The sequence below is a fragment of the Dermacentor silvarum genome, chromosome 1 (assembly GCF_013339745.2).
Source record: "Dermacentor silvarum isolate Dsil-2018 chromosome 1, BIME_Dsil_1.4, whole genome shotgun sequence".
In the NCBI taxonomy this organism is placed as follows: Eukaryota; Metazoa; Arthropoda; class Arachnida; order Ixodida; family Ixodidae; genus Dermacentor; species Dermacentor silvarum.
In genome coordinates, this window is record NC_051154.1 from 28,083,881 (window position 1) to 28,094,828 (window position 10,948).

Genomic DNA, 10,948 nt, shown 5'->3' on the forward strand with positions numbered 1-10,948 from the left:
CTAATGAACCGAACGCATTACTTTGTGCTTCAATGCGGAGAATGTCAGTGCTATACTGCATCGATACTCCGCATTAAGACTCACTGTGATCGCAAAGTCGCAATTCCGTCGCCTTTTCACTTCATCTTATTGCCACTGCACCGCTTAGTCGCTTTAACATTTCTATACTTCATCGTCCCAAACATCATATTTATTTCCTTTATAGTTTCTTTATTGTCACAGTTCCGGTACGCAGTAGGGACGTCATTTAGGTGACGGAGGCAGTTTCCCCATCTATAGACCATATACCACACGGGCTGTGATTCCCATGTGTATACGGGATAGCACAGAGTCACTGGAATACGTAAACTAGAAAATAACGCAGCCTGGCATGGTTCAATAGAAGATAATAATGGAAGTCAGTATGTATTTCTTGTCACGGATGGCGCCATCTTTCCATCCGAGTAGTTGTAAAGCTCTAGCTTCATCGCGCTGTACGCAGCAGGCAACTGTCCAAACGAAGCGCGAATTTGGGTGGACAGGAAGAAGAGAAAGGGCGGAGCATTTCCTCCCAGGAGGTTGTAGGTTGTAAAAACTTCGCTCACTAGCCAAGAGCTTCTTTTTTATCCCCCGTTAGTCTTCGGTTTTCACTGGAAAATTCCGTCGAAGTTGTAAACAGTCTACTCCGGCCGGCGTTATACGGACTTTACTGTCGGCCGCCTTGCTAATATACGTGAGCTCGGCGTTGTAAACAAGGCCGGACTGCGCCTTGACACTTGTGGAGAAGCCACGAAAAGAGGTGCAAGGCGCGCTTTGCCTGGGCCCGTGGCTGTACGGTTAGTTAGGTAAACGTAGCCAGTATAAAGATCTCTAGAAACATACGTAGTTTTTCGGGCCGCAACAGAGGTAAAACGGTTCGCACTGCGTGCCTTTCCGGAAACCACGGTAAACAATTCAAGGTATACAACGGGATTCTATATATTTCTCGCATGGGTATGTCGGAAAGTGTTTGGTAGAGGGGATGTGGATTGGATTTCAGTGGATAATTTCTCACAATTGCGTTGTCACACTGCCCGTTGAGGCAATTAAAGGAAGGGAGATGGACAAAGCTGCCACTGCCTCTTCTTTATTAGCATGCCTTGCCAGAACCGCTGACGAAAAAAAAAAAAAAAAAAAAAAAACGGCATCACGACCACAGAGTTCGCTCGTGTCAAATTACGAGACAGTTCTATGCACAACGCGCGGTGTTAGCGGCTTACCTTTAAACACGACACCAAGTAGCTTGAGGATGTTCTCGTGCTTGAAGCTGGACATGATCTGCACCTCCCGCTCGAAGTCCGCCTGCGCCTCGTTGGACACGCTCTCCTTGAGCACTTTCACGGCCACGTCCTCCTCGCTGCCGTCAGGGTGCGTGTACACCGCTGCACGAACAAAAGGTGGTTAGGCTGCGCCGAGACACCACGTGCAGCTTGACGGCCGCTACTTCCACTCGTCCCTTCCTTCGTTCTCACACTCCTTCTCGCCGCCTAATTTGCCCCCTCGAAGTAGTTCTGCCTTGAACGAGACGGCGAGTATCCACGACTTCGCCTGCTCCCTGCGCGAACCACCGCGAGCAGCGCCGCATCACTCGGCTTTTACTCCGCGCTTTCTTCCGCGCACTCGGAATACTCGTGCACTTCCACTTCGCACGCAGTCAGAGAAACACGTGAGCGTGGCCCTTGAGTTCGGAAAGCGGTGTACGACAAGGACCTACTCATACAGCGAAGTGATGAGCTGGGCTGGTTGCTGTTTGCTTACTTATTTTACCCTCACGGTCGTGTGGCATTACGGAGGATATAGTATAGTTACACAGCATTACAGTGAAAGGACAATGCACCGAATTTCGATATTGCTTCTTATTATGCAGTGTTACCTAAAGCTTAGCGAAAAAGCGTGTTCTCAGCGATAACTACAACGTCCGCTGGGAAGTAGTTACGGTCGAGGGATGCGCGGCAAATAATGGACTGCCAAACGGACTTCGCGTTACATGGCTCAGTTCCAACTTCGAATGAGTAGCGTAAGCGCGATAGGAAATAATAATGGCGCCGTGAAAAGCCACAGGGGGGAAAGGTCGGAAAGGGGGTGCAACTATCGACAATTGTGGACCTCGAATATCGCTTTTGTTGCGTGGTGAACCGAGTGAGTGGGATACTGACTCATGCCACATCTACTGCACTATAATGCCTCTTATCGCTGTCAGTTCGGACGTCTTCTGTGTTTGCAGCATGATTTCTATGCTTGCTTTTCATATTCGCGAAGGGTCCTCTCCGATGTTGTGCCTCTGATAGCATATGCTCTGAGGCCATTTCTGTAGGGGAGATTCAAACGCAATTAAATGAACCTACCGCCTCAATAGCTCGATCAATATGAACGCGTCAGTGTGTGCTTGCAACTATAATAATGCCCGTGTGCTCTCAGTCTTCCGATGGATATGCTTTACTTGTTATTTTTTTATTGCGCACATGTTTTAATTATTGCGCATTGAATCTAGTCCAAACGCTCCTACGACGTCTATTATGAGATGTGAAATCAGGCTTCGTTCACATTTATCTTGCGCAATCGTGTAGTATGACAAAGAATAATTGTCACCGCCGTGCAGTCTACACCTCTTGTTAATGCGCAGCATTCTTTGGCTAGGTGCCCGGGGTCTCTTTTCTGCTCCGTTCCGTTCGTCCTTACATTACGTGTCCCCCCCAAACCCGTACCGTCATCTAGGCTTGAATAGGTGAATTTCTGTGAATACGCAAACTTATGTATGTACGCTTACCGCCACGTATACTTGTGAGCGCACGAACCTTCGACGCGATAATCTTTCAGCCAGCGTGGGAGTGATGGTTAAGGCATATATTTGCCTAGACTTCGTTTTTCTAGCTTCAAACGGCTTCGTGCCCTTGTAAACTCATCATTTTAAACAAAGTACTGTTTCATAAATAAATAAATACCATTAAAATTGTCCGACGGCAAGATTCCAACACACGACGTCTAGTACGAAAGCCAGAGAAGACCGATATAGAAACCATTACGCCACGAACGCATGCATCGACAAGCGGCATAGAACACCTTTATGAATTCCTCGCGGGCAAGCCAGCGCGTTGAGGCTCTTGGCGCGTTTTCATTTGGCCTTACCGAGGCGAAATTAGAACGCAGGCGAGAGCTTGCGCGGACAAAGAACGCGCGGATAACGCAAACAACCAATTGTGTCTGCAACAACAGGGAGACGTTTCTGAAGAGGACGCGTTAAAACGAAGGCGAGTGTGTCGGCCGGCAAATAGTTCGATAAAAAAAAAAGCACTACAACAATATTTACATCATTTACCAAACACAAGATCGGTAGTAAAAATTAGTTTACTGAGGAGATCTTGATAGGGCGTGTGGGAATCTTTGCAGTGGATTATATCTTGAAACACGGGAGTCTTGGTTTCAAGGGTACAGTACACAGGCTTCGTAAGTAATAGCTGCAAAGAATTCTACGCACTATATGACAGTTCCCCAGCGCGGAGTTTCTGGCCTAATTTTCTTCTCTGTTGTGAGGTGACAGAGCAGATTAAGCGACGGTATACAGAGGAGCTGTGGAAGTGGTGCATACCCTTGTGGACCTTTCCGAAGCACCCTTCGCCGATCTCCTCAACGAAGCGGATGCAGTCGGCGGATATCTCGACGTCGTGAAGCACTTTTCGCAGCGGCGTCTCCGGAGCTGACGAGTAGTAGGTGGGGTTTGTCACGTACTGCTGCATGCACTTGTGCAGAGAGCCGGCGGCCGCGCGCCGGGCTGCCCGCCGCCGCCGGTGCCGCCGCACGAGCACAGCTACCACGAGGCCCGCCAGCGCCAACGTGCCCAGCACGGCGAGCAGTCCCGTCAGCAGAGGAGCGGGCCCGCCGCCACGGCCCGTCGCAGCCGGACGCCACGGCTCGGCCGAACCGCCACCGTCCGCCGGTTGAGGCTCCTGCGATTCCGGGTGGGCGAATATGAACAACTCTCTTTCTCTCACCGTATTCTGCATTCGGGTAACTTTCACCGACGCACGGGTTCCGACCTTGCGCGTCGCAGGATTCGCACTAATCTGGGTGCCGTATTTTGCAGTCACCCACTTCAGTTTTTCCTTTTCGCCATCCGTCGTTGACGCGGACGTCGACGCGCCGCCGTTATTGTCACTGTCGGCCATTCGGCACCACGGATGATAAGGAAAGAGCGCAAAATGGAGTGGATCGTCACAAAATAACGGCCCCTCGGGCGTGTGGAAAAAAAGAAATTAAATTCTGGGGTTTTACGTGCCAAAACGACGACATGATTATGAGGCACGTCGTTGTAGGGGCTCCGAAATTAATTTTGGCCACTTGGGATTCTTTAACGTGCACCCAATGTACGGTACCCGGGCGTTTTTGCATTTCGCCCCCATCGAAATGCGGCCGCCGCGGCCTGGATTTGATCCCGCGACCTCGTGCTAGCAGCTCAACACCATAGCCGCTGAGCCACCGCGACGGGTGCCTCGATTATTATTATTATTATTATTATTATTATTATTATTATTATTATTATTATTATTATTATTATTATTATTATTATTATTATTATTATTATTGACTTCGGGCTGATCCCTAACCTTCTGCCGTCGGCGGCAATTCTTTGCCACAGCCTGACGCTTGTCTCTGCCCAGGTGAGCTAAGGCTCTTAATTGCACTGTTTGCTTTCTACGTGCCGCCGACTGCCATAGAGGGTTTTGTATTTTATGTATTAGGGTTGTGAATGTTCTTGTTGTTGCGCAATGCCATCGTCGTCCTGTGCAGATTGCTCTGATCATATATTCCTGATGACGGACGTTTCATGGGTTGCAAAGAATGTAAAAAAAAAGAACCCTTTATTTTGGGCTCCTCGTGTTCTAGAATTTCGGAATCAACTTTTGTCTCAATGGGTGCGACTAAACGTGACATATGGAAGTGTCGTCATTGTCGACAAGGAAAAAACCGGCCTGCGGCTCCAGACTCATTTGCTACAGATGAGCTTGGAGCTCTGCAAAGTCAGATAGGAGCTATAAATGAAAAACTGGACAGTCTTCCCTTAGACTTGATCTAAATTCTCTGCTACCGCTTCCGGCTAAAATTGATCAACTTTTGGGATTGACGCAAACTGTCGACAAGCTCCAGTCTTCCGTGAGCGAGATACAGAATTCTATTACATCTATGTCATCTAAATATGACGAATTTCTCGTTAGGATAGAAGCAAGTGAAAAAAGAAATCAAACAAGCCAACTCGAAGGTTTCGTCTCTCACGCTCGAAGTGCAGGAGCAGGAGATTGAGATCCATGCTTTGAAGGCTGAAATGAACAAACAAGAGCAGTACAGTCGCCGTACAGTACGGCCTTCTTACTACACGCGATGAGAACTTGCGCGCCTTTGCGGCAAATCTTTCCACAGAATTGAGCATCAAAGACTTCGACAGTTTAGGCATTCTTGCCATCCATCGATTGCCGAGAAAAAGAGAAAAAATTCCAGTCATTCTGGTTAAGTTTGCTTCTGTATCCGTGAAGGAAACTTGGATGGCTTGTCGTCATGAACTGAAGAACTTATGCAAATCAGATAAAGATCCCAGGCTCTTTTCCAATGATAACCTAACAGCAGCAAACAGGGAACTGTTTTGGGTTGCCAGGAAGAAGGGAAAGGAAAATAATTATAAATATGTCTGGACCAAGGACGGAAACGTGTTTGCAAAGAAGGAGGGTGCTTCTTTGATCCGTCTGTACCATGTGAATGATCTTCTGCGCTTAACCTGACCCTTCATAGCGCCGTATCATTCAGTGCCGAGATCAGTTTTCAAACCAACCTCATGGCCCTGTGCGAAAGATTGGTTGACTTTCAAGCATTTGATGGTCATTTTTCCTTTCCATCGGCAGTTACCATAGTTAAGTAAATATCCGCAGTTTACGAAAGCATTGGAACACCTTTTGCTCCTATGTTGACAGCAGTTTACACACAGTTGACGTCTTTGTTCTTACCGAAATAAATATATCCTCAGCTGGGACTGACCTGTTCACTCTTCCGGGATTCGTTTCTTTTTGGTTGACTCGATGTGCTCAGAGAGGGTTGCAATTTTTGTACAAGATACTTTGAGCGCGGAGCAGATAGCGACTAACTTTTCCAGCGCGGAATCTTTGGGACTGAAGATTTCAAACCAGCATAGCCATATTTCACTCTTGGCAATATATAGGCTTCCTTCAAGTAACCTGACCTCGTTTCTTAATGAGCTGGATGCTCAATTACAGAGGACGACGTTAGATCCTAACTTATGTTTAGTAGGCGATTTCAATATAGATATACTTAATCCCACAGTACCCTCGGCATGTGATTATTTGGATATCGCTGCAAAATATGGCCTTGAAAGTATTATTGACATTCCAACTAGAGAAGAATTACTTTTTTATAATTTAGTGAAATCTTGCATTGATCACTTCAACATCCGTACGGAGATTGCTTAAGTTCACGGTGCAGTGTTACAGCAAAAAGTTGCTGATCATTACTTTATAGCTTGTCAGTTGCGCTTTCCTTCTCGGTCATCGTCCTGTTTTAGACCGAACACTTGCCATTTTCTTAGTGATAGCGCTATTTTTGATAAACTGGTCGCCTTGTTTGACTGGTCAGCTCTGCTTGAAACTACCGATAGATCCGAACTATACACGCAGTTTTCGTGTTCGATGGACATTATTTACAAATCCAGTGAAAGAAAAGTTGACGTTCGCCAACGCCGCTCGAATCAGCCCTGGGTGAACGGTGTGATATTATCCGCTATCAAAGAAAAAGACCTACTATGGCAACGCTGCAGACATACACCCAGTGACAGCGTTCTACGTTCATAGTTCAAAGTTTTTTGAAATAAAGTAAATGCCCTCATTCGTGCGGCCAAACGTTCGCACAACAGGGACAGCTTTTATCAATCTCGTAATAATACTAAGAAAACGTGGCCTCTGATAAACGAATTGAGGGGTTTATCTTCAAACTCGGCTAATGATATTCAGAACAATTTTGATTCAGATTTACCAACATTCGTTAACAACTGTAACCAATTTTTCGATCAGTTTTCTGCAGTGGCTAAGCAATCGTGTCATACTGCTAGCACCACTACTCCGGCAATCGAGTCCGCTTCCCGTCCCACTATCACGGAAGAAGAGCTTTATACTCTTTACTAGGCAGCTTCGGCCGGCATCAATCACCAGGAATTGATAAAATTCGCATGTTTGATCTATTCAGGAACTTTGGCGTTCTGAAGCACATCCTGTTAGAAATCCTAAACGGGATAATTACAAGCGGAAGCATTCCTACGCGGTTAGAAACAGCCGTAGTTCGACCACTTCTTAAAGGTGGCGATGCTAAATGAGCGCATAATTATCGCCCTATTTCCATCTTGCCTAGTTTAGCAAAAGTCCTAGAAAAAACATATATTCTTAGTAATGAACAGTTTTATGTCTGTACGGTTTTATTGAAAAAAGGGGCACTTAGGCTTTATTAGAAGAAATAAGTGACCATTTATTTTCTTCACTTGAAATAAATCTTGTATCTTGTGCACTTTTTTTTAGATGTCGCAAAAGCGTTTGACACGGTGTTCCAGGCTATATTGTTAGATAAACTTTACAATTTAGCTTTTCGTGGTCCTTTTTTTTTTCGTTTCTTGCACAATTTCCTTACAGATCGTTCGCAGCTTGTTTCCATTTCAAACATTTACAGCTCCCGCGTTTTTTTTTTTTTTTTTTGAGGGCCGGTGTGCCACAACGGTCTATATTGTCTCCCTTACTTCTTAATGTGTACGTTAACGACATTTCCAATGCGCTATCCACTTGCAAATTCTTCCAATATGCAGATGATACTGCACTTGTAGCCACACACGTGAATTTTTCAAATGTATTCTCAATGTTTCAGATTGACGTTGAAAAATTAATGGACTGGTTTGATATAAATGTGATTGACATTAACAACTCTAAATCAAGGTTGGTTTGCTTCCATAGCCCGCTCAAGAGTGTCTCACTTTCTTATTCACTTTATTTGCACACGTCTCGATGTGTCAATTGTTCTTGTCCTCGAATAAATTTTTCTGATTCAGTAAAGTATTTGGGCATAGTGTTTGATTCCGGTCTTCTTTTTTCGATTCACTTATCTTACATATGCACAAAACTCCGTAAAATCGTCTGTTTATTGTATCGTATCAAGGTGTTTTTACCTCTGTCTGTCAGGAAACTTTTGGTTCACTCGTTAGCCTACAGTGTGCTCAGGTATGGATTACAACATTTGTTCGTTGCTCTGGTATTTGACATCAACGTGTAAATAGGCTACTAAAATGTAAGTTAAAAAGCGTTATTTATGACGTATGCAGCCTACAAGATGTGAACCTTTTTCAGATGCTAAGATTACCGAACTTACAATTACTTTTTGTTCACACAGTGGTACTCAAACATTTCTGGACCGATACATTTAAAGTCCTCACTGTGTTTTGCTGTCTTTTACGTCATACACCCACTTTTTTAGTTCCCCCCACACGTACTAGATTTGGTAGATATACTCGAGCATATTATGTTCCCGGCATATTCAATGTTCTTCCCTCTGAAATTACGTCCTGTGAATTTATACGCGATATTCGCAAAAGTAATTATACGTGGAATGATTATAGGCGTCGTATCTTTTTATCTATACCTCAGGCTCCTTCTATAACTAGCGAGGAAGTTAGAAGGGCCTTGAAAGACGTGACCAGGGGAAAAGCTGCTGGTGAAGATGGAATAACAGTCGATTTAATCAAGGATGGAGGAGATATCATACTTGAAAAGCTTGCGGCCGTGTATACGCAATGCCTCACGACTTCATGAGTACCAGAAGGCTGGAAGAACGCCAACATTATGCTCATCCATAAGAAGGGAGACGTTAAAGAATTGAAGAATTATAGGCCCATTAGCTTGCTTTCAGTATTATATAAAATATTCACCAAGGTAATTTCAAATAGAATCAGGGCAACACTTGACTTCATCCAACCAAGAGAACAGGCTGGCTTCAGGAAGGGATATTCTACGATGGATCATATCCATGTCATCAATCAGGTAATAGATAAATCTGCGGAGTACAATAAACCTCTCTAGATGGCTTTCATAGATTACGAAAAAGCATTTGATTCAGTAGAGGTACCAGCAGTCATAGAGGCATTACGTAATCAAGGAGTACAGAAGGAGGCATACGTGAATATCTTGGCAAATATCTACAAGGATTGCACAGCAACCTTGGTTCTCCACAAGAAAAGTAGAAAGTTACCTATCAAGAAAGGGGTCAGGCAAGGAGACACAATCTCTCCAATGCATGCTTAGAAGAAGTATTCAAGCTCTTAGACTGGGAAGGCTTAGGAGTGAGAATCAACGGTGAATATTTCAGAAACCTTCGGTTTGCAGATGACATTGTCCTACTCAGCAACAATGGGGACGAATTACAGCAAATGATTGAGGACCTTAACCGAGAAAGTGTAAGAGTGGGGTTGAAGATTAATATGCAGAAGACAAAGATAATGTTCAATAGCCTGGCAAGGAAACAAGAATTTAGGATCGCCAGTCAGCCTCTAGAGTCTGTAAAGGAGTACGTTTATCTAGGTCAATTACTCACAGGGGACCCTGATCATGAGAAACAAATTTACAGAAGAATAAATTTAGGTTGGAGTGCATACGGCAGGCATTACCAAATCTCGACTGGGAGCTTACCACTGTCGTTGAAAAGAAAAGCGTAAAATCATTGCATTCTACCGGTGCTAACATATGAGGCAGAAACTTGGAGGTTAACAAAGAAGCTCGAGAACAAGTTAAGGACCGCACAAAGAGCGATGGAACCATGGAGGAAGGAAACCCCAGGAGAGGCCCCGGCCAGCTCGGACGTATTGGAGAAGGTGTGGCGGAAGTCACGTGCTGTTTTTCGCAAAGGAGCACTGGGACGGGTACCCCAAATGTCAACGCTGCCATAGCAACCGTGCTCTTGAAGCTTTCGCTGCTGCGCTCGGTCTCTGAAAAGTGAGATAAGATTCCCCCGCCGGTGTATTTCTCGCAGCATCTTTTGTTCGCGAGAAAAGCTGACATTGGAGGGCGGTGTGTAAGCTTGAAAGTTGTGTTTTGGCTCTGTGAGTGTGAGTGTTAGCCAGCAGGCAATCACGGCGCGGATCTTCGTCGTCTTCCCCAACGTGCCACGGAAAAACACAGGAGCGCGTCTGCTTCAATAAAACTGCTACAGAAGTTTCTTAGGCTTTGTTTTGACGCGCGTCGGTAGCACACACTTCCGGCGGCTCGTAACAATGCAAGTTCAAAGTTCGCGCTCATCTGCTCCGGCGAGCTGCAGAACCCCTGATTGGAGGCGCAAAGGAAGGTGGCACACCAACATGGCTGCACTTCCGGCTTCAAAAACGTGACGTCAGGGCCTGTCCTGTTTTGTTTCTTTCCTCCATGGATGGAACGAAAAATGGTAGGCCTAGCGTTAAGAGACAGGAAGAGATCGGTGTGGATCAGAGAGCAAACGGGGCTAGCCGATATTCTAGTTGACGTTAAGAGGAAAAAATGGAACTGGGCAGGCCATGTAATGCGTAGGATGGATAACCGGTGGACCATTAGGGTTACAGAATGGATACCAAGAGAAAGGAAGTGCAGTCGCGGACGGTAGAAAACTAGGTGGAGTGATGAAGTTAGGAAATTCGCAGGCGCAAGTTGGAATCAGCTAGCGCAAGACAGGGGTAATTGGAGATCGCAGGGAGAGGCCTTCGTTCTGCAGTGGACATAACTATAGGCTGATGATGATGATGATGATGATGATGATCTTTTTATCTGCGTCATTATGCAACATGTCATCGGTTACTGCCTGTTTTTGTGACTTGTATTTTATCGTCCGCAGATAGCCTACATTTCAGTGTCACTCGCATTTTTTTTCTTTTATT

At 45.4% G+C, this 10,948-nt stretch overlaps 1 protein-coding gene across 1 annotated transcript in view; it reads right to left on the reverse strand.

The window, feature by feature from the left end:
- LOC119444986 (high affinity nerve growth factor receptor-like) overlaps positions 1–3,958 on the reverse strand; it is a 38,346-nt gene extending 34,388 nt beyond the window's left edge. Inside the window, exons 1-2 of the mRNA XM_037709645.2 lie at positions 3,605–3,958; positions 1,239–1,400 (exon numbers count right to left, since the gene is read on the reverse strand). Coding sequence (XP_037565573.2) covers positions 1,239–1,400; positions 3,605–3,752 — 310 coding nt within the window. The 5' untranslated portion in view covers positions 3,753–3,958. The remainder of the gene's footprint in view (positions 1–1,238; positions 1,401–3,604) is intronic.
- Between the last annotated feature and the right edge of the window lie 6,990 nt (positions 3,959–10,948).